This window comes from Toxorhynchites rutilus, chromosome 3, assembly GCF_029784135.1.
Source record: "Toxorhynchites rutilus septentrionalis strain SRP chromosome 3, ASM2978413v1, whole genome shotgun sequence".
In the NCBI taxonomy this organism is placed as follows: Eukaryota; Metazoa; Arthropoda; class Insecta; order Diptera; family Culicidae; genus Toxorhynchites; species Toxorhynchites rutilus.
The window spans coordinates 231,439,232-231,464,202 of NC_073746.1; the positions used below are offsets into that span (position 1 = coordinate 231,439,232).

The window sequence follows — 24,971 nt, forward strand, 5'->3', positions numbered from 1 at the left end:
AGGAAAATGTGGAAATATCTAATCGTTACTGAAAATAATCTACCAGTTCCTTTGGGAATTTTCAAAATATATTCATGTGAAAGAGTTTAATTGAATGTTTTCTGTCCATGTAACACTGTGACCAAATACATTTGGTTTTGTGGTTTTTCAATCAATCGCAATTAACAGGATAGCTTCAGAAGATTATTCTTCCCCATCAGTAGGATATTTCCGTATCCAATATTGTATGCGCCCGCAATCGATTATTGCTCAGTCGCCGAAAGTTCCGAGCTCAGAGAGTTCATTCCCCTCTAGTTTGCCTTCCAAATTGCCATCGTAAACCACACCTTCTCTCGATTCAATCACACACAAAAAGCATACTTAAGCGATATTCTGGTGGTGAGACACATTCATTTTTCGTGAGGACATCGACAAGACAACATCGTTGCCTAACGTGCTGGAGGAGGTGGACGGCGAAGGATCGACACATACACGCGCAGAACTCTTTCCGTTAGGATGCCATTCAGCATCGAGAAAGTTCCGGAAAGATCTAATCATTGCTGGAAAATAATCTGCCAGTTCCTCTGGGAATTTTCAAAATATATTCATGTGAAAGAGTTTAATTGAATGTTTTCTATCCATGTAACACTGTGACCAATTACATTTGGTTTTGTGGTTTTTCAATCAATCGCAATTAACAGGATAGCTCCAGAAGATTATTCTTCCCCATCAGTAGGATATTTCCGTATCCAATATTGTATGCGCCCGCAATCGATTATTGCTCAGTCGCCGAAAGTTCCGAGCTCAGAGAGTTCATTCCCCTCTAGTTTGCCTTCCAAATTGCCATTGTAAACCACACCTTCTCTCGATTCAATCACACACAAAAAGCATACTTAAGCGATATTCTGGTGGTGAGACACATTCATTTTTCGTGAGGACATCGACAAGACAACATCGTTGCCTAACGTGCTGGAGGAGGTGGACGGCGAAGGATCGACACATACACGCGCAGAACTCTTTCCGTTAGGATGCCATTCAGCATCGAGAAAGTTCCGGAAAGATCTAATCATTGCTGGAAAATAATCTGCCAGTTCCTTTGGGAATTTTCAAAATATATTCATGTGAAAGAGTTTAATTGAATGTTTTCTATCCATGTTACACTGTGACCAAATATGTTTCAATCAAGTGCTATTAACAGGTGGTTATCGAGTTGGCATTAACCACTGGTGGGCTTCCAGTATCGAGGAAAATGTGGAAATAACTAATCGTTACTGAAAATAATCTGCCAGTTCCTCTGGGAATTTTCAAAATATATTCATGTGAAAGAGTTTAATTGAATGTTTTCTATCCATGTAACACTGTGACCAAATATATTTCAATCAAGTGCTATTAACAGGTGGTTATCGAGTTGGCATTAACCACTGGTGGGCTTCCAGTATCGAGGAAAATGTGGAAATATCTAATCGTTACTGAAAATAATCTGCCAGTTCCTTTGGGAATTTTCAAAATATATTCATGTGAAAGAGTTTAATTGAATGTTTTCTATCCATGTAACACTGTGACCAAATACATTTGGTTTTGTGGTTTTTCAATCAATCGCAATCAACAGGATAGCTTCTGAAGATTATTCTTTTCCATCAGTAGGATATTTCCGTATCCAATATTGGATGCATAAAACCTTGTGCCTCCAACGTAACGCTCTCGTTTTCGAAGTTCTCCAAATATTCATTCATTCAGAATGAATTCAGATTCAACTTCATACAAATGATCTCTAAATCAACGATAGTCCTACGTCACCCTTGCGGTTATACCATAGATATAACCCACTTCCTGTTTTTTCTTTTTCCTTTCCAATCGTGCTTCATTCTATTTCGCTGCTGCTCTGGTTGCCCGTTTTGGTCGGTACGATTTGAGGAGCACAAAATGGACCAATCAAAAATGGGCACATAGTGCATTTTGACAATGCTTGATATTTCACAATTATTCAATTATTTATCTAAAGAAAAATGAAATGTTATTCGTTATGATAGATGCGTAGATATATTTCCCACCAATTGATGCAAAAACCTTTGCGTTCTATTGAGAAATGCTCGAGTTATAAGCGTTCCAAATCTTGCATTTTTTCCTACTTGTTCAGTGCCTAGATTTCCATTTCACCCCCTATATCTTCCGGTTGGACGTAGTCCTACGTCAAAAACCGTGTCCAAAGATAATGAGGAGAGTCAGTTTGTGTGAAAAATTTGCTCCAAGGCGCTTCATTGCTGCATCGGTACATGCTGCCTTCGCTCGGATACGGAGCGCCACATCAAGTAGTAACATTCCTAATTCTGGTCGAAGCGCGGAGGACATCATTGGATGCGCAACTGGATAATTCGACCGAGATGGAGGCGTCGGCAATCAGCCAATCCGCCAAGGGAAATAGACAGAAAGATCCGTCAGCGAAGGCGATCGATAGTGGCAAGAATGAAAAAGATTTGGCGCTGGTTTCGAAACCGGTTGACAGTGCTACGAACGTGGCTATTTTAGGTCAATTTCGACTTTCCTGTGTAGTTAGATGTGTGAAAGATGTTTGGAATATTATTAATAACAAAGTTTTCTTACGGCAGATTCGATGTTCCGCTGTCAGTTTCGATTGGAATTTCCAGTGAAAATAGGTAAATGCTTAACTATTTTTAAAATGTTTGCTACTTTGTTACGCAATTCGTTCTATTTTGTAGAAGTATCGCTATTCTGTGTGGTTGTCATATTTGACAACGTATTCGCATAAAATCCCCCGCAGATTGCATACTTTTATCTGCAGAAAATTTGATCGAGCTGGACTGTTAGTGCAAAAACCGACCCAACTGAATCGGTATAATGTGCGCATATGCATATCTCTCCATACATTAAGTTGGCCGATCAAACTATCGGCCGTAAAACAATCTGCAGTCTGCGGGGGCTCTATGAGACACCCGTAACCAACAAGGAAAACGAAGAGCGTGTGACATGCATTATCGAGGATTACTGTTTTGATGTCCCATCCGAGTACGTACGACGTGGTGCCGATATGAGGAAACAGGGAAGGGAAAGGAAAACCTACAGGAAAAGTTTTTTCAATAATTTTATAAAATTAAGAATAGAATAAGAATATTAATAAGAATAAAAATATTCACAATACAAAATAATTATTTGAAAAAGATCGTCATTATCCAACCAATGGAGGGCCAACAAATCAGCCATTACTAAGTTCGAAATTGAGCCAACATTAGACCTACACTGTAGTTTTGTTTGACATTTATGCCTACCAATTTTTATTCGTAGGATGTACCAATGATTAGTAGGGTAGAAAATGACTAACGAATTGGTAATATTTACCAAAAACAGGAAGTGGGTTATATCTATGGTATAACCGCAAGGGTGACGTAGGACTATCGTTGATTTAGAGATCATTTGTTTGAAGTTGAATCTAAATCCGTCCTGAATGAATGAATAAATAAATATTTGGGTGACTTCAAAAACGAGAGTGTTACGTTGGAGCATCAAGGTTTTATGCATCCAATATTGGATACAAAAAACCTTGTTCTGAAGAATAATCTTCAGAAGCTTTCCTGCTAACTGCACTTGATTGACAAATCGCAAAACCAAATGTATGTGGTCGCAGTATTATATGGATAGAAAACATTAAAATAAACTCGCTTGAATGTAATTTTCAATTCCAAGGGGAACTGGCAGATTATTTTTCAGCAACTATCATTTCTTTCCAGGTTTCCTCTCGATAACCAGCAAACGAAAAGAGTTGCGCACGTGTAAGTGTGTGTGTGTGTGGCGGCTGCTTCTATGTCTTCCCGAGGAACCGTATTTCGATGCTGATACTCTCTTGGTCACGAGAGTATCAGCATCGGCTTTTCTGCGCTCCCTCACAGTTAAAACAAACTGATTGCATTTCAGGTCAGGTCAGGCCAGGTAATGAATTCCACGATCCCTCGCCGTTCAGCTCGTTCAGTATTGATGTTATCTTGTCGATGTCCTCAGGCGTCGTGCACAAATTACGTAACGCTAAAAATCCGAATTCTGAACCACCTCTCCCCCCCCCCTTTCGTAACGCAATTTCCTATCTCTAATAAACAGAAAGTAACGCAACATCTACCCCCTCCCCCCTTATCGCGTTACGTAATTTGTGCACGACGCCTCACGAAAAATGAATCGGTTTCACCACCACAATATCATTTCAGTATGCTTTTCGTGCGTGATTGAATCGAGAGAAGGTGTGGTTTACGATGGCAATTTGGAAGGCAAACTAGAGGAGAATGAACTCTCTGAGTATGAAAATTTCGGCGACTGAGCAATAATCGATTGAAAATTATATAATTTTCGCGATACGAAACATTTTCCGTTTTTCATGTTATGCATCCAATATTGGATACGAAAATATCCTACTGATGGGAAAGAATAATCTTCAGAAGCTTTCCAGCTAATTACACTTGATTGAAAAATTACAAAATCAAATGTATTTGGTCGCTGTGTTCGCCATATAATTAGAAAACATTAAAATAAACTCTTTCGCATGGATGTATTCTTCAATTCCCAGGGAACTGGCAGATTATTTTTCAGCAACGCTAAGATCTTTCTGGAATTTTCTCGATGCTGTATGGCATCCACACGAAAATTCTCGTTTCAGTTTGACCTGTAAAAACTTTTCTAAACTCTAATCCATCAAATTTGGAGCCCTGAAAAGGGCCGTTGATTATATGCTAAGCTAATATAGCACCCTCTCCTTGGATTCGATGGGCCAGCTGAATGTCCTTGGGCATGATGTGACGCGTTTTGCGTGGATAGCACACAAATTGGTATCTTCGAATAAGCCTCCTGCAGCGTCATAACCGCGGAACTTTGGAAGCGCAAGTCGGTTTTGAAGTCTTGAGCAATTCCACGATCCAAAAGCTGCAAAGGTAGCTTGCGGATCAGCAATTCGGTCGACTTCCGATAGCGATGAATTTCACGCAAAATTCCCGGTCGATAGCGATGTGGCTTCTTCACCTATCCTGCGGCTGGTGCGCTTATCCGAGCTGCTTTCGTGCGCCTTACCACTGAAAGACTAACTAGCTATCTGCTTGGTCCCAAACAAACGAGTCGTCATGGTGCGAGAGTAGAGTAAGAATTGAACGAAAGCAAAGGAAGCGTCATTTTATAAACCATAAAAGTATAGAATCTAAACCCCACCCTTATTATATTCGTTGCTTACCCTGAGAGAGAAACGAATAACATCGAAGTAAGTATACAGTAATGTATTTGAATCCGGACACTTTGCGTTACATTTAATACCATACCGCAGCCACAACATTTTCTGCATGTTGAATTAATGCGATTGATTAGTAACTATCAAGAAACTATCAGTAACTATATTAGCAACTATTAATCGCATAAATTCAACATGAAAAAAATGTTATGGCTGTGGTATGATATTGAATGTAATGCAAAGTGTCCGGATTCAAAAGCATTACTGTAAAAAAGAGTTAACTCGACTGAAATTTTTTCGGTTCGGCCTGCAAAAACGAAATTAAGAGCCCCCGCCGACTGCAGACTGACTTGTCGACCGATAGTTCGGTCGGCTTCTTAATCAGTACGGAGAAAAAAAGTCTGTAGTGTACAGCATAATGCATAGACGTAAGTATGAGCTTCCCCATCTCACATTCCAATAAGATTAATGGGTTTTCAAGTGGACGCGCTACATACGGATACGAATGATTTCAATAACCTGTTTTCGAAGCTATCATTAAGCTATTGAAACAATTTTTCGACTCAATAAATAGCAAACATATAACTCTTGGACATTTTATCTTTTGTATGAAATGATTATCATACTGTTCCGTTGATCCGAGGCAGAATGAATCACGCTTAAAGAAGGAATGGATTTTTTCTTGGAATTTAGTCAGCAGAAATAATGCCCTTTCCCAACAATTAAAAACGACAAACGGTAAACATTTTCATCAAAGTGATTTCTTCGATATGGGGATATATTTACTACAACATGTCATATATTTCATATTCTTCATTATCAAATCCATATCCATGGCACCTACCGGTAACGAATTATTATCGAAACCACGATTTTCGCTAAATAATCCTTTCAGTTCGGCCTGTAAAAAACTTTTCTGTACTCTAATCCATCAAATTTGGAGCCCTGAAAAGGGCCGTTGATTATATGCTAAGCTAATATAGCACGCTCTCCTTGGATACGATGGGCCAGCTGGATGTCCTTGGGCATGATGTGGCGTGTTTTGCATGGATAGCACACAAATTGATATCTTCGAATAAGCCTCCTGCAGCGTCATAACCGCGGAACTTTGGAAGCGCAAGTCGGTTTTGAAGTCCTGAGCAATTCCACGAACCAAATGCTGCAAAGGTAGCTTGCGGATCAGCAATTCGGTCGACTTCTGATAGCGACGAATTTCATGCGAAGTTCCCGGTCGATAGCGATGTGGCTTCTTCACGCTTCCTGCGGCTGATGCGCTTATCCGAGCTGCTTTCGTGGTGCCTTGCCACCGAAAGACTAACGAGCTGTCTGCTTAGTCCCGATGAAACGAGTCCTCACGGTGCGAGAGTAGAGTAAGAAATGAACGAAAGCAAGGGAAGTGTCATTTTATAAAACATAAAAGAATCGAATGTAAACCCCACCCTCTTTATTGTATAAGCTTACTGTATACTCACGAATATAATAAGGGTGGGATTTAGATTCTATACTTTTATGGTTTATAAAATGACGCTTCCTTTGCTTTCGTTCATTTCTCACTCTACTCTCGCACCGTGAGGACTCGAGCTCATTAGTCATTCGGTGGTAAGGCACACGAAGTCAGCTCGGATAAGCGCACCAGTAGCAGGATAGGTGGAGAAGCCACATCGCTATCGACCGGGAACTTTGCGTGAAATTCATCGCTATCGGAAGTCGACCGAATTGCTGATCCGCAAGCTACCTTTGCAGCATTTGGTTCGTGGAATTGCTCAGGACTTCAAAACCGACTTGCGCTTCCAAAGTTCCGCGGCTATGACGCTGCAGGAGGCTTATTCGAAGATACCAATTTATGTGCTATCCCTGCAAAACGCGTCACATCATGCCCAAGGACATCCAGCTGGCCCATTGTATCCGAGGAGAGCGTGCTATATTAGCTTAGCATATAATCAACGGCCCTTTTCAGGGCTCCAAATTTGATGGATTAGAGTATAGAAAAGTTTTTTACAGGCCGAACTGAAAGGAGCATTTAGCGAAAATCGTGGTTTCGATAATAATTCGTTACCGATAGGTGCCATGGATATGGATTTCTTAATGAAGAATATGAAATACATGACATGATGTAGTGAATATATCCGAAGAAATCACTTTGGTGAAACTGCATTATAAAATTATTTGTGTACGAATGCCGCAATCGATAGTCGACTCTAATTTGCGCTGGGTAATTTCCTCGGGGGACTCGATTCCTCCTTTGAGCATTAATAATCTCTTTCTGGCAAAACGATGTGGTATGAATCACATTATTTGAATGATAGAATGAAGAAGTTTTCTGCCAATTTCCTTCAACCTCCAAACGTATCTTTCTCCCGTTTGTCGTTTTCGCGTTCGCTAATCCTTTCTCACAACACCCATTTCTAGTTTGAGAAATTGTTGAGTAAACATTGTTTGCCAGTGCGCGTAGAGCGGGAATTCCTAAAGATTCATTACACCTCTAATAAATTGCCGAAAGACGTGGTCTTACGTTGATCGCACTTGATTGAAAAAATCCAAAACGAAATGTATTTGGTCGCAGCATTATATGAGTAGAAAGCAAATAATCGCTCGAAAATGACTTGATTTTCGCGATGTGAAACATTTTCCGTTTTTCATGTTATGCATTCAATATTGGATATGAAAATTTCCACTGATGGGGAAAAAAATATTCAGAAGCTTTCCTGTTAATTGCGATTGATTGAAAAATAACAAAACCAAATGTATTTGGTTGCAGTGTTATATGGATAGAAAACATTCAAATAAACTATTTCGCATGAATGTATTTTTCAATTCCCAGGGGAACTGGCAGATTATTTTTCAGCAACGATGATAGCAACGAGAATTCCGCGCGTGTATGTGTGTGTGTGTGGTGGCTGCTCCGATGTTTCAAGCGGAACCGTGGCATCACTCTCCTCCTGATGGATTCCCTTTTGGCCTTAGGTGCACAAACAGCCTCTTGGTGACACCGTTCATCAGCGCTTTCATGATAAACGAAATTAGCTTCACAACAACAGCGACAACATGCTCCAATCGCTGTTCAATCATAACTGAGTGGGTTTACGAGCGGCGCTCGCTTATATACCGATTGGTGATTTCAATAGCCTGTTTTGAAAGCAAATTTAAGACTATTGAAACAAGTTTTTGGATGAAAAAGTAACAAGTATATGACGCGTAGACATTTTATCTTTCAAATGAAGTGTTTATCATACCATTTCGTTCAGTTGTTTAAGAGCTATTAATGCTCAAAATCTCGGTCTCCGGCGTAACGCTTTCGTTCTCGAAAGTTTGGTTTTACACCCCGGTATAGAAATGAAAGACGTAGTCCTACGTCAAAAATTGGTCATATATACTAATTATTCCTCTCAGTATAAGAACGATATTTTGATCAAGGCGCCTAGAAGTATATTCTAAGGTGGGCCAACTTGCTAAAACCACTCTTCAGCCATCTTGGAAGTCTACTGTGTTTTGTTTGTAAACAAAACACAATACGCTACTGCCGAAGCTCGCTCGTGATCAGTCTGTCTCTTTCACGCTACAAGCAAATAATTCCCTTTCTGCTTTCTTCCGTACTGTTTTCATATACCGCTCCCCTACCAACTTAGTGACGAAACGACCTCACCTAGTACCATAGACCCATCTTGATTTTGACCAAGACGGGTCTATGGTACTAGAGGTGGCTGTACACTGTTTGCCCGGAGGTCAAATATTTGTTATTTTTTGACAGATAAGTTTTGTTTTGATATTTGTACAAACACTATTTTGTTTGCCACTCTTTAATTTTCAACAGTAGTAAACAATATCAAACACCGAACATGGAAAAAATCAACTGAATTATTCAAGGTAACCTAACCATGTACCGACAGGTTCGAAGAACAGACTGAAAAAAAAGACGGGTGGGTAATGTCGGGGACATAACCGGAGTGACGTAGGACTATACAAAGGGGACAGCTTTTGTTAAATATATATTTTAAATATATTGTTTTATTTTCTTCTCCTATGTGAATACCTACCTATCTACCTGAAAAATGGATTAGTTTACTGTTTACTCTTTATGAATATGTTGATGGTTCTGAGAAGAACCTTTGGTGTTGTGTTTTTGTTATCACTCGATATTCCCATCTTGTTCGGTTAAACCTTCCTGTTTAGCTATTGCGTTTGCCACTCGCCACAGCTTTCACAGTTGAAAATTTCTTCCCATCCAGCTTGTGACATGTTGTTCAGTAAATTACATTTAATGCGACATGCCGGAGAAACACTTTGCCACTCACTGAAACTAATTGTTGCCTTGATGAGCGCCGAACCGAAGCTGCTCTGTTCTTGATGCGGGTTTTCTGATTGTCGTGAGCAGCTTTGCAAGCCAACTCGAGCACTCCGACGGCCGAAACTCTATAATCGCTGTTAGGTATACTGGTGCTCCGGCACCAATCCGTTCGGCCTAGTTACCCTTGCGGAGCAATCAGTGAATGCGGTCAACAGGGAACTGGAGACCTGCACGGTTCGAGTGAGACTTTGCCTTTCCCTTAACTTGTCCTCCTTTGTTACGTCCACGATGCCGATGCCGTACAACCACACGGGTTTACGGTTTGAAAGAAAATAAGATATTTTTTTGGGGTCCGCGTGTTTTATACTCTAGCGCAATTTAAGAATTGGTGAAAATCAATAAGCTCAGAACAACTGCCAAATTCACATACTCGTCATATCCTGGCAAACAAATTATGAAAAAATCAATTTGTGTTTTATTATTATTTTGGATAATGTTTTAGAAAGCATTGAACTGTATTTCCTAAACTCTTTTTTGGAAGGTTTAATGGCCCTGAAAAGCGCCTTGTTTTATGGAATGGTTCCAATTTAGAAAACTTAGTACTCGTGGTTTTGAAAAAAACCATTTCGAACGCCCTCGATGTCGCCTTGTTCTGGATTTGCCACCAAAGCAGTTTGTATAAAGAACAAACTTTTTTCTTCTGCTACCTGATGCCGTTTTGCGATTGCGTTTGCCACTCGCCACTCGCTGCAACTGCCTGTTGTCTTGATGTCCACCGTACCGAATGTGTTCTGTTCCGAATGCAGGTTTTCTTATCGTCGCGAGCAGCTTTGTCAACTAACTCGATCACTCCGGCGGCCGAAACTATATAACGCCGGCTAGGTGGACTGGTGCACTGGTACTAACGCGCTCGGCCTAGCTACCCTTGCGGGGAACTCCAGATCAACACGGTTCGAGCGGGATTTTGCCTTTCCCTTCACTTTTCCTCCTTTACCATGTCCAGACATGGCTGCTTGGGTTGGTTTGTTGATGTGTTGTGATGCGAACCGATGTGGTGTACGGTTTGAATGAGAATGATCGTTACGGAAGGAAGAAAGGTATTGTATTATAGAGACTTTGAACTTTTGCAGTTCATTCGTCTCTAGCCTTGAGAAAGGCCCTTTGAAAACTCTACTCTACTCTACTCCAGCGCTACCACCTCCGCCCTCTTGCCTTGAGAAAGGCACTCGATCCCTCGCCGTCCAGCTCGTCCAGCAACGATGTTGTCCAGTCGGTGTCCACACAAAGAATGTGATCGTTATGGCAGCGGAGCGGGGATTTTTAAGCTGACTGGCTGGCTCGAGAATTACGCATGTGTGAGACTGCGACCAATGTTTCGTTCATTTTTGATGTAGGACTACGTCTTTCATTTCTATACCGGGGTGTAAAACCAAAGTTTCGAGAACGAAAGCGTTACGCTGGATACCGAGATTTTGAGCGTTAATAGCTCTTAAACAACTGAACGAAATGGTATGATAAACACTTCATTTGAAAGATAAAATGTCTACGCGTCATATACTTGTTACTTTTTCATCCAAAAACTTGTTTCAATAGTCTTAAAATTGCTTTCAAAACAGGCTATTGAAATCAAAAATCGGTATATAAACGAGCGCCGCTCGTAAACCCACTCAGTTATGATTGAACAGCGATTGGAGCATGTTGTCGCTGTTGTTGTGAAGCTAATTTCGTTTATCATGAAGCTACCTTTGCAGCATTTGGTTCGTGGAATTGCTCAGGACTTCAAAACCGACTTGCGCTTCCAAAGTTCCGCGGTTATGACGCTGCAGGAGGCTTATTAGAAGATACCAATTTGTGTGCTATCCATGCAAAACGCGTCACATCATGCCCAAGGACATCCAGCTGGCCCATCGTATCCGAGGAGAGCGTGCTATATTAGCTTAGCATATAATCAACGGCCCTTTTCAGGGCTCCAAATTTGATGGATTAGAGTTCAGAAAAGTTTTTTACAGGCCGAACTGAAAGGAGCATTTAGCGAAAATCGTGGTGTCGATGATAATTCGATACCGATAGGTGCCATGGATATGGATTTTATAATGAAAAACATGAAATATATGACATGATGTAGTGAATATATCCCCATATCGAAGAAATCACTTTGATGAAACTGTTTACCGTTTGTCGTTTTTAATTGTTGGGAAAGGGCATTATTTCTGCTGACTAAATTCCAAGAAAAAATCCATTCCTTCTTTAAGCGTGATTCATTCTGCTTCGGATCAACGGAACAGTTGGCAGTATGATAATCATTTCATACAAAAGATAAAATGTCCAAGAGTTATATGATTGCTATTTATTGGGTCGAAAAATTGTTTCAATAGCTTAATGATAGCTTCGAAAACAGGTTATTGAAATCATTCGTATCCGTATGTAGCGCGCCCACTTGGAAACCCATTAATCTTATTGGAATGTGAGATGGGGAAGCTCATACTTACGTCTATGCATTATGCTGTACACTACAAACCTTTTTTCTCCGTACTGATTAAGAAGCCGACCGAACTATCGGTCGACAAGTCAGTCTGCAGTATGCGGGGGCTCTTAATTTTGTTTTTGCAGGCCGAACCGAAAAAATTTCAGTCGAGTTAACTCTTTTTTACAGTAATGCTTTTGAATCCGGACACTTTGCATTACATTCAATATCATACCACAGCCATAACATTTTTTTCATGTTGAATTTATGCGATTAATAGTTGCTAATATAGTTACTGATAGTTTCTTGATAGTTACTTATCAATCGCATTAATTCAACATGCAGAAAATGTTGTGGCTGCGGTATGGTATTAAATGTAACGCAAAGTGTCCGGATTCAAATACATTACTGTATACTTACTTCGATGTTATTCGTTTCTCTCTCAGGGTAAGCAACGAATATAATAAGGGTGGGGTTTAGATTCTATACTTTTATGGTTTATAAAATGACGCTTCCTTTGCTTTCGTTTATTTCTTACTCTACTCTCGCACCGTGACGACTCGTTTGTTTGGGACCAAGCAGATAGATAGTTAGTCTTTCAGTGGTAAGGCACACGAAAGCAGCTCGGATAAGCGCACCAGCCGCAGGATAGGTGAAGAAGGCACATCGCTATCGACCGGGAACTTTGCGTGAAATTCATCGCTATCGGAAGTCGACCGAATTGCTGATCCGGAAGCTACCTTTGCAGCTTTTGGATCGTGGAATTGCTCAAGACTTCAAAACCGACTTGCGCTTCCAAAGTTTCGCGGTTATGACGCTGCAGGAGACTTATTCGAAGATACAAATTTGTGTGCTATCCACGCAAAACGCGTCACATCATGCCCAAGGACATTCAGCTGGCCCATCGAATCCAAGGAGAGGGTGCTATATTAGCTTAGCATATAATCATCGGCCCTTTTCAGGGCTCCAAATTTGATGGATTAGAGTTTAGAAAAGTTTTTTGCAGGCCAAACTGAAACGAGAATTTTCGTTTGGATGCCATACAGCATCGAGAAAATTCCGGAAAGATCTAATCGTTGCTGAAAAATAATCTGCCAGTTCCCTGGGAATTGAAGAATACATCCATGCGAAAGAGTTTATTTTAATGTTTTCTAATTATATGGCGAACACAGCGACCAAATACATTTGATTTCGTAATTTTTCAATCAAGTGTAATTAGCTGGAAAGCTTCTGAAGATTATTCTTTCCCATCAGTAGGATATTTTCGTATCCAATATTGGATGCATAACATGAAAAACGGAAAATGTTTCGTATCGCGAAAATTATATAATTTTCAATCGATTATTGCTCAGTCGCCGAAATTTTCATACTCAGAGAGTTCATTCTCCTCTAGTTTGCCTTCCAAATTGCCATCGTAAACCACACCTTCTCTCGATTCAATCACACACGAAAAGCATACTGAAATGATATTCTGGTGGTGAAACCGATTCATTTTTCGTGAGGCGTCGTGCACAAATTACGTAACGCGATAAGGGGGGAGGGGGTAGATGTTGCGTTACTTTCTGTTTATTAGAGATAGGAAATTGCGTTACGAAGGGGGGGGGGGGAGAGGTGGTTCAAAATTCGGATTTTTAGCGTTACGTAATTTGTGCACGACGCCTGAGGACATCGACAAGACAACATCGTTACTGAACGAGCTGAACGGCGAGGGATCGAGGGATTCATTACCTGGCCTGACCTGACCTGAAATGCAATCAGTTTGTTTTAACTGTGAGGGAGCGCAGAAAAGCCGATGCTGATACTCTCGTGACCAAGAGAGTATCAGCATCGAAATACGGTTCCTCGGGAAGACATAGAAGCAGCCGCCACACACACACATACACGCGCGCAACTCTTTTCGTTTGCTGGTTATCGAGAGGAAACCTGGAAAAAAATTATCGTTGCTGAAAAATAATCTGCCAGTTCCCCTTGGAATTGAAAATTACATTCAAGCGAGTTTATTTTAATGTTTTCTATCCATATAATACTGCGACCACATACATTTGGTTTTGTGATTTGTCAATCAAGTGCAGTTTGCAGGAAAGCTTCTGAAGATTATTCTTCAGAACAAGGTTTTTTGTATCCAATATTGGATGCATAAAACCTTGAGTCTCCAACGTAACACTCTCGTTTTTGAAGTCACCCAAATATTTATTTATTCATTCATTCAGGATGGAATTAGATTCAACTTCAAACAAATGATCTCTAAATCAATGATAGTCCTACGTCACCCTTGCGGTTATACCATAGATATAACCCACTTCCTGTTTTTCTTTTTCCTTTCCAATCGTGCTTCATTCTATTTCGCTGCTGCTCTGGTTGCCCGTTTTGGTCGGTACGATTTGAGGAGCACAAAATGGACCAATCAAAAATGGGCACATAGTGCATTTGGACAATGCTTGATATTTCACAATTATTCAATTATTTATCTCAAGAAAAATGAAATGTTATTCGTTATGATAGATGCGTAGATATATTTCCTATCAATTGATGCAAAAACCTTTGCGATCTATTGAGACATGCTCGAATTATAAGCGTTCCAAATCTTGCATTTTTTCCTACTTGTTCAGTGCCTAGATTTCCATTTCACCCCCTATATCTTCCGGTTAGACGTAGTCCTACGTCAATATTTTAGGCATCCAATAATCGAATATTTGCTTGTCGTGTTTTGTGTAGAATATATTTGATCAGTACACGTTGACCAAATTTTATCTGTCAAAAAGAGTCAAATATTTGGCTTCGGTCAAACAATATATGAGCACCCTAGGTGAGGCCGTTTCGTCACTAAGTTGGTTAGGGGAGCGGTATATGAAAACAGTACGGAAGAAAGCAGAAGGGGAATTATTTGCTTGAAGCGTGAAAGAGACAGACTGATCAGGAGCGAGCTTCGGCACTAGCGTATTGTGTTTTGTTTACAAACAAAACACAGTAGACTTCCAAGATGGCTGCACTGGAGAAATAGTTTAGTAAAAGCAGCTACCAAATCTTTAGTAGCAAAAACATTGGTAAAATATACACATTTTTTGTAAATATTACTAAAATTGCGTAAAAAAGATGTCAGACGCAATGAATGTTCCTACCAAGAATTCGTATATTTTACTTCATACCATTAGTAAGTTTGTTTTTATCGTCATACCTAACAACTGTGATGTGCGCACTTTGTCTTTTGTCTTTTGGAGACGAAGCGATTCGGAGGTAAGCACTTTGTTTTTATTGAATTCAATTATGTATTCATCTCCCCCGAGAATTTGTTTTCATCTTATCGGCGGGGAAAATATCACAAGAAATTTTGATCCATATTAACATATTTGCCCTAATACCATTTTTTTCTTTTTTAGTTGGCCTTAAAATTATATGCAGTTCAATAATTCATCATAAACAAATCGGAGATAAGTATTCGTTTTTTTTACATCATTACATCAGTCACCTCGGTCGGGAAACTATTTTCATATTCCCGTCAAGGATAAACATCAGTTATATTCTGTACATTACAACACTATTGACCTTTTTCCTTGTCTTTACAGCTGGCATGATCCCAGACTCGTAATACTTGTTTACCAAAAACCATCCAAGCTATGGGATTGAAGGTAACGGCGAGTTTGTCGCTAAGATTGGAATCTTTCTTCAACACATCATCGATCGTAAAAAACTTAAGGTGAACATACATAATTTATTGCATATTTAATATCATTAACATATGTATTTTTTTTCTTCATAGGGACACGAGAGAACAAAATACGGATGAAACGTGCTAGTTCTACCGTCAGTCTGCTAATCAGCTAATGCAAATCAGAGCGATGCAGCAGGAAGAGGAACGGGAACTTGCTTTGGAAATGCTCATCAAATTGAGGTGGTTGAGGCTGCGATTAAAATTTGCTTCTTGTATGCAGTTGTTAGAATGATTCCAACGAGAATTATTGATGTTGTTTATAGAATAAGTTATTAGTATAATGTATTCTAAGTATGTAGAATTCAACGCAATCAAATACAATTTTTTAAATTAAAAATAATTATTAAAAATTTTGTCATTATCCCTGATAATTACCTGTCACAAATATGAAGCAAAATTTTCACTGTCATTGCACCAATGTTGGACCAACCATTTGTAGTTTGTTTGACATATGTGCCTACCATTCTTTTTTTGTAACATGTACCAATGATTAGTAGGGTATAAAATGACTAGAGAATTGGTAACATGTACCAAAAAATTCGTCATATTTACTAAATTTTCCTCTCAGTGTGAAGAGTGGTTTTAGCAAGTTGGCCCACCTTAGGATATACTTCTACGCGCCTTGGTTTTGACAATACGTATGAACCGATTTCTTATTTACAGAAATGGCTCTTTCCAATATTACGAAATCTGGATTTAGTAAAATAACCACGATATTCAAGGCACAATTAAGACCCATCAGCGTGTCGAGTGTCAACAAACTCAAAGAAAGTATGTTGTTTCTGTCATTGTTTTATGTTTCCCTACCAATTTTTTTTTTTTTGCAGTCAAAAAAACTATTCAAAAGGATTCGCTGATTCTAAGTGCCGATTATGTTGCTTCTCCAAGAACCAATCAGTTGATTGAACACACAGCAAAGCCAAGATGTGATGGCCAGTTATTCTGCCCCCAATGTACACTGGGTCTTGACATCAAACATACAGATGTGCTTATTTTAAGCCAATATCTTCGCAACGACGGATGTATGCTCCCACGTCGTATAACCGGATTATGTAAGCGGCAGCAGCGGAAGATTGGTACACTAGTAACTATGGCCCAAAAAGCTGGTTTGATGCCTAATTTTAACCCATTTTGGAGTAAAAACGACCCGAAACAACGATACCAATGGAAGAAATATAATAAGTATTTCGATGAAGGTACAATAAAATATTAATGTTTAATGTTGAAATACAAAATTTGAGAATATACGGCGAAAATATTTTATTTTGTCTTAATCTTCATTTTTCGAAGGACTTCACAAAGTTCCGAACCCTATGAGTTTTGGAATCAATTAAGGCTTGTTCAAGCACTTGTATCAAATGAATGAGGCTTGTCGGATCGGTTTGCAATAGTACCTCTTTCCTATTGTTCTGTACTTTATTCTTACTCTCTTCCGTTGCATCAATCTGTCCAATCTTCTCCTTGTGCTCGTTCACAATTTCGCCATCCAAATGTAGCTTCATTGCAATCACCGGAGTGGCTTGTTTTAGCAATGATCTAGATGCAACTATGGCTTCCACACGCCACTCTAAATCACGATAGTGTAATTCGCTATCGTTGGAATGTCTAAGAACATTCTCCACCAAATTTCGCTTGCTACTTACAAATTGCCAAAGGATTTCAATCTGACTATCGGCGAAGTTAAGTGTTCGGAGCGAGCTAAAATCTTCCTCCGTGATGTGCAATTTGGTACAACCGATCAGCAGGCAAACTAGGGCTTCCACGCATGATTTTACGGTTTCGATGGTTGTTTCCAGTTTTTCTACGAATGATAAATATGTTATTGCCAAGTTCAGGCATAGTCACTGCACAATTTACTTGATGCGATAGCACATTTCTTTTCATTAATACCATTGTTGATGTATTCGATAGCGAGTTTACAAAACTCGATAAGAACTAGGAAAATAATAAAATTTAAACTGTTAGTAACGATTTTTATGCATAGATCATAATTAATATAACTAGCCAATTACCTTCCTCTGGCTGATTCAGGACCAACTTCAAATGCTTATCCTGTTCTTGTTTTATCAAATAGGCCATTATTCGTTCCTACAGGGACAGGATGCTTGATAACAAACTCACACTTATGCTTCCTTTACAATGCAAGCTTTTAATCGCATACGATTTACTCACTCGCGATATTTTTCAGTGCAGCTCTTTACAATGGTGCGCGATATCGCGCGATAATCTGTCATAATTTGTCTGTCAAACCTGCACCCCTCTAATCATACCGCCATTATTTGTTATGGACAACGTTGATTAGATTGGTGGAACAAAATTATGTCGCTAGACGTGTGAAAGCAAGTATTCCAGATAATAAATAATTGAAAAACTAGCTTATACAATAGGATATTAACAAAAATGTGTAAAAATAATTATGATTATGCAGCAATACGTTTGTAATAGGTGGTCGACTTAGCTCTCACTTATTGGAGCGGTTCGTATGTATAAAGCTGAACATTTATTTCGATATATCATTCCTCCCATCTAGCATATCTTGTTCCACCTGCCTGATGTATGTAGCGTCTCATGTCAAAGCAACGCGATTTTCGCAGCCAAAGCTTGGAGAGTTCTATCTTTTATCGCACTGTCATGGGTTATTTCGCGCTTTGCTCTGATTGGTTGGCGAATAAAAATCGTTATTGAAGAAAAAAAAACGCGCTCAACGTGAATGATTGTAAATCCGGCATTCTAACGAATTTGTTTTTGTTCAGTTTCAACACCAGTGCGAAACTATCTGCTGTCAAACGTTTTTGACGTAGAACTACGTCTTTCAGGAAAGGTGGCAAATCAGAAAACAGGTCACTATTTTATGAAATAAAGTTAACGTTAATAACACTGTGAACGAATTTTCATGATTTGCATACCAATCGAATAGGAAATTCTTTAAGATTTGTTTGATATGCTACCCATTACAATTCGCTAATCTCTTAATTGTTTAAATTCATGAAAACTGGAAGAACTTCCTTTTTTCCATACATTTGTTCGGCCGATTTGTGTTCTAACCCTACCCGTATTTCGAATGTTTATAACTCGAACATTTCTTAACAGATCGGAAAGATGTTTGCGTCAATTGATATGAAACGCGTCTATCACAATTAATAAAATGTTATTTTTCATGAGATGAACAATTGAATAACTGTAAAATATCAAGCTTTATCTAAACGCTCCAACTGTCAAGTTTTGATTGACCCGATTTACGGTTTCCTCAACACAGACTATAAAATCGATGTACCTGTGGAAACCCGCTTTGCAAATATACATGCAAGTCGGGGGTATATTTGTTCCCACCGAGCTGTGTTTCCCTAACACGGACTTCAAAATTCATGAGCCTGGGGGAATCCGCTTTGCAATTACATGCAAGTCGGGGGTATTTTTGACGTGGGACTACGTCTAACTGGAGTATATGGGGGGTAAAATGAAAACCTAAACACAGAACATGCAGGAAAAAAAAGAAAGATTCCAATTGCTTATAACTCGAACATTTCTTACTGGGTCGCAAAGATGTTTGCATCAATTGATACGGAATATTTCTACGCTTCTATCGCAATTAATAAAATGTTATTTTCCATTAGATAAACAATTGAATAACTGTGAAATGTCAAGCGTTATCTAAAGGCCCTAACTGCCTAGTTTTGATTGGCCCGATTTACGGTTTCCCGAACACAGACTTCAAAATCAATGTACCTGTAGGAATCCGCTTAGCAAATATACATGCAAGTAGGGGGTATTTTTGTTCCAACCGAGCTGGGTTTCCCTAACACGGACTTCAAAATCAATGTGCCTGGGGGAATCCACTTTGCAAATACATGAAAGTTGGGTGTATTTTTCTTCCGACTGAAATGTGTTTCTCTAACACAGACTTCAAATCCAAGAAGCGTGGGGAAATTGGCATAACAAATACATGCAATTCGGGGCATTTTTATTCCTGCTGAAATGTGTTTACCCATTACAGATTTCTAATCGAAGGTGTCTGGGGAACTCGGAATTGCAAATCGGAGGCATTTTGTTCCGACTGAAATGTGTTTGTCTAACACAGACAAACCAAGATGTCATCATACCAAACGTAAATGGACTGTCATTAAATTTATTTATAAAGAAGAACATAATCTATCCAAATGCATGAATTGACCTCACATGGTATCATACAATCTTTTTACTCACAAATTAAATATATTGAATTCAGATGAATTCGGAAATTGTTTCATTCAATCAAAAATTAAATCAATACAAACAAATGATTGCAAAGCTAAGGTAGTCTCACGTCAACCTAGCGGTTATATCATAGATATAACCCACCCATTTTTGGTGTTGAGTACTATCCCACAATCCAGTCGACGAACAAAATATCGACCTAACATTGGCCGAAATGCTGTGACTTCTCCGTCTTGCCTACACCCAGAAAACATATTACTAAAATATGCCAAATCTTTGGTAAGGCAAACATTAGTAGAATGTACAGATTTTCTGTAAATATTGATCAACTGTATGTAAAATCAATGTTAGATGCAATATACATCCTTGCCAATGATTGGTACATTTTACTACGCGGTATCGGTAACTTTAACGATTGTCATTGCTGGAAACCGTGAAAGAAATGTAAACAAAACATTATTAACCTAATTGTCGAGCTGATAATTGAGTTGAGCGGAACTACTTTTCGATATTGTTTCTCCACAGAAAAAGGTCGAATTTACCCAGACAGGTGAGTGACGTTCTTGAAAATTAATTCAATTTATGTTCTTTAATCAACATTGATACATATTGGACAGCCAAATAATGATCCATGCTCGTCTGCTGCGAGAGAAAGTGAAGACATTACTTCAATAATGAGGAATTTGGGTAATTCGAGACACTAAAACGAGCCTAGTTGAGTTCTAATTCCACCGCTATATTGTCGGATTTGGTCAAGGGCAACTTCATAAACTGTTTTCCGACGATTGTGATCGGTGGTTCGATCAATTGGATGTTTTAGAAATCGTCAAAACGAAGGTTCCGTTTTCACTGAAGCTGCGCTTCAACTCAATGTTGAAAAGGGGCATAGAACTGGCCCTTTGATGTAGTCTATCGTAGCTGTTTGTAGTAATCATTCTGTATTTTTTTCCTAATTCGTAGCCGAGAATCTAACTTAATCGATGCAGGATCAGATGTCGGACGCTGCAATGGCCATGCCTCATGTTAATATGCATTGTAATGTGGTTTAAATCGTATTTTAGATAGTTCAATAAATGACTAAAAATGCATACAATAGATCAATAATTACTGTTATACTGGCTGGTTTCACATTTGTTTACCAATGTTATCGCGTAATATGTACGAATTGGCGATCTAACATACAAATCTACACCTAGGCGGCGCTGCGGTGAAAGTGATGATGGTTTTAAATTTTGCCATGTGAGCTTATGGAAGGTTTGTAGTTCTTTCCATAAATTACAATGTTATAATCATAAAAGATTATATAATTGTGATGAGTTTGTAAGAAATTTAATTCTGCGCAATTTTATATATAACATGTTATTTATTTACCTCTTTCAGTAGTGAAAACTATAAAAATGTTGACAATGGTTGAATTAAAGAAGGAAATTCGAGAGCACAATCAAACACAAGTAGAAAAATGCACGATTCCTGCATGTGAGAACTACCTTGGAAAGCCCGGAAGTAAAATATACGTGTTTTGTTTTTGAGTTTTAGGTTACATTAGCATCATTTTCATAGTTCAAAAACAAAATCCAGATGTCTCACCGATCGTTTACGTTTTGCGTTAGATCGTCAATAAAGTGCGCTACAAATACAACGTCCCGTCACTGTGAAGTCAACGTAAAGTAATGAAATGTCAAATATTCTCCCATGGAAATCGTATGGTAACATTCACATACACCATCGCCGGCAACTGTGACGTCGGCAGAATAAGTCCAAGAGAATATTTGACGGGACGATGACGGTGATGTTGTATGTGTAGCGCACTTAATTCATATCGCAAAAATCAACTAATCATTGGTAATATTTACCCAAAAAATCGTCATATATACCAATTTTTCCTAAGAGTGTATAGTTCATTGGTTGAAAATACGGAATAATTAAAAAAACGAAATTCGCGTCATCGAAGGTACGGTGTCGCCACCTATGAAAGTTTCGCGTGTGAGTGAAAAATATGTAAACAAACCGTTGCATATTTTCTCTGTAATTAATATACTGATTTCTCGAAAACTTGTACCGTGTTTATCATACAATTAGTGGAAATTGTTGAAAAATAGTTTTCCTTAGCTGTTTCGATGCTCCGAACCAAAATTTATTGTCATTTAGTAGTGAAAAAAAGCCGTTGAAGTACACCCTCTGTCAATCTACCTGCGAGAGAGGTAAACCGAATTAATGAAATTTGATATAAAAATATCCGCTTAGTGTTCATAAAATACCTAAAATACAAAGATCTGGCTTCTATTCAATCAGTGCTCTAATATTTTTCAAAATATTTTCCTTAGAACGTGTGAAATATGGACGTCAAAAGCTGCGCAAATTGCCCGGAGAACATGCAAGTCGGACGAAATTAGCTTGAAGCTGACTCCGAACAATCTGCAAAATTCAAAAGCCGTATTGTTTGTGTCGTCCCCGGATGTAAGCAGAGATATCGCCCCGGAATTTCTTTTCATGCCTTCCCTCCGAAAATGGACAAATCGTGGTATCTAGACTGGATCCAACGACTACGGCTAAAGATAGAACCTACAAAAACCTCCCGTATTTGTAGCCTCCATTTTACCGTGTCGAACTTCTACTCTCCATGTATTCACATTCACATTTTCGCACTTTTGAAAAAGTGTGAAGCATTCCAACTTGGTGCAAAATGTGCAATAATAAAGAAATAAAATAAAACATACTTAAGCAAATGACACAAAACAGCCATGACGTGTTTGCACTTCCCTTTGCCAGCTTTACAGGAACACGAAAACAACTATTTGGAGAAAGAGATTTTCGTACGAATTTTTATTTTATGGGGTTCCGAGCTTGGAGATGATGACTGGAGGAAGGACGAGAAAATACTGAAGCCTTCATCGTGAACTTCTTCAAAACCAACTATTAAAATATGTCCAGCTTTGAATACTCTTTCGCCTTCGACGACTAAACGGCTTCCACCCGCAGCGTAATCGAACACATCCGCAAACTCCACAGCCACGTTGCAGGTTTCATTTTCTCCGACTGATGGCTCCTGATAATGCATGAAACAAGGTCACGGAAAAACACTTATAAGTTAAATTCAGCTTAAGCTACGGCAAAGTTTTTTTCACGGCATAAGGAAAACTCATTTTCCAACCGTTTGGAAGATAAATTTTGCACACAATTATTAATTTTCATTAAAATTTAGTATCCTGAAAGTTTGTTTACTTTTTCACAAGTAAAGACAGTGTCCTTCGGATGCGATAAGAAAACGTTTTCCCCTGCAGTAAATTTATGTGATTTAACTAAATTAGCATCCTAGAGGATAGTTCTTTCGATACATACTCACCATTACGGAATTTCTGCAAAAAACGTTCAAAGTGGTGCGTTTAAAAATCACATTTTTTTTTGCAATTCTTTGTTGACATTCGCTTCACGCACACAAGCTGTCAAATTCAGCTTCGTAGTCGCGAATGGTATCACTGGTAGTCCGCTAAACTGTCATCTTAAACAAAAACAAATGGACCATATAACTAGTGAGTAAGGAAACTGTTATCGCTTTTTCATTCATTAATTATTTCATTTTCTTTCAGACTATGATGTGAAAACATCTGGCTTTTCTATAGCCATCAATAGAAACTAGCCGGAAGATGATTTCCCCCATTACCAGTCGCCAAACAACAAGAACAAACAACAGTGCAGATTTTCACCATTATCACAGGAGCCAACAACATCTGCAATTCCAATCAGCAGTATCCTCCAAATCCGTGCCGGGGACAGCAACAGCAGAATCGAATCCTCGGGCACTAATGTGTATCAAGGAAATAAAAACTATCAACGCAGGAGGTATTTATCATCGAGCTCAGCTGGACTCGAATCGTCAATCCGGAAACCCCGGAATTGAAAGTTCCGCTGTATTGTGGTTATTTGTATATCACAAACACATATTGTTTTGTAATACGTATTTTTTCGAGTAATAAAATGACTAAAATTGATTATGTATTTTCCTTTTAATATTTCATTTCATTTTAATAACAAACCAATACAAACAAAAGGCAAGCAGTGCTGGAAGCAGCGCTGCAAGCAGTTCGACGTCTTGCACATGTTGGCAAAAAAGTGGCGTCAAGTTGTTCGATGAATACATATAAAAGGTCGATAAATCAATTGCAAAGTGGCAGCCTTTGAGGTCGATTGTTGACATTTCATCGACCCAATCTTGGCAGGCAAAACGGAATGTGGGTACTTTTAAACTGAGAAGCCTGGGAAAATCGTCATTTCAGATACCAGAGGTGAATGAACTTTCGCGGTTCAAGAACTACGTAAACATGAGATGTGCAATAATTTCAGAGGGAAATGTAAAATGATCGTTTGACAATTTTTCCGTTCACACATTTTGGAAGTCCTAGACATCATATCAAACTTAAAAGGACCGTTATCAAATTTATTTGTAACGAAGAACATAATCTATTACAAAAATTTCGAAGCATTCTAAAATATTATTCAAAATGGTAAACAAGTAGATTGCATAATATAATTGCGTAGTTCTACGTCGAAAATATGCGGTCTTGTCCTAGATACAACCTCTTATAATTTGTTTTTATTCACTCAGTTTCAACTAGTTCCGCACTAGGTTCAACCCAAAAGCTGTTAGTTTCGCACTGAGATGTTTCACGTGTTGGCATTCGGGTTCATCAATACAACTATACTGAACTGACAAGTTTCGTATATTATATTCGCGTGTATTCGCGTAGACGGCAGAGTATATTCGCGTAGACGACATTATGTTTCGTGTGCTTTCATTGGGAGGCTAAAATAATTATGGATATTCAGGTGGAATAAACATGCTTTCAAAATCAAAATTATGTATGGAAATTTACTTTAACGTATCGAATATTTATTTTACGTGATGAAATAATAGGTTTTTTTATCGATATCGCAGAAACATATTGCGCTTGCTTGAGCTTGGGTAGACTGTACAATTCGTAGTTGCTCTCCGTGATTGACCTGAACCAACCAAATTGCACAAAGAACACACAGAACGACGCTTGGGACTAGCAAATCATTCTCGTTGTGCAATTTCGGTGATTCGAGCTTTAAATGGTCAATAACGACGCCGGCCACACCCTTACAG

At 38.8% G+C, this 24,971-nt stretch overlaps 2 protein-coding genes across 2 annotated transcripts; one reads left to right on the forward strand and one right to left on the reverse strand.

Annotated features, from left to right (window-relative positions):
• The first annotated feature begins 16,275 nt into the window (after positions 1–16,275).
• Positions 16,276–16,915, forward strand: LOC129777488 (39S ribosomal protein S18a, mitochondrial). Its single transcript, XM_055783776.1, has 2 exons — positions 16,276–16,423; positions 16,480–16,915. The coding sequence occupies exons 1-2, from the start codon at positions 16,318–16,320 to the stop codon at positions 16,863–16,865; spliced, it is 492 nt and encodes a 163-aa protein (XP_055639751.1). The 5' UTR covers positions 16,276–16,317; the 3' UTR covers positions 16,866–16,915.
• On the reverse strand, positions 16,888–17,949 carry LOC129777487 (COMM domain-containing protein 2). The gene is made up of 3 exons (XM_055783775.1): positions 17,665–17,949; positions 17,510–17,587; positions 16,888–17,453 (listed from the first exon to the last, which is right to left on the reverse strand). The coding sequence occupies exons 1-3, from the start codon at positions 17,729–17,731 to the stop codon at positions 16,930–16,932; spliced, it is 669 nt and encodes a 222-aa protein (XP_055639750.1). The 5' UTR covers positions 17,732–17,949; the 3' UTR covers positions 16,888–16,929.
• Positions 17,950–24,971: the final 7,022 nt, after the last annotated feature.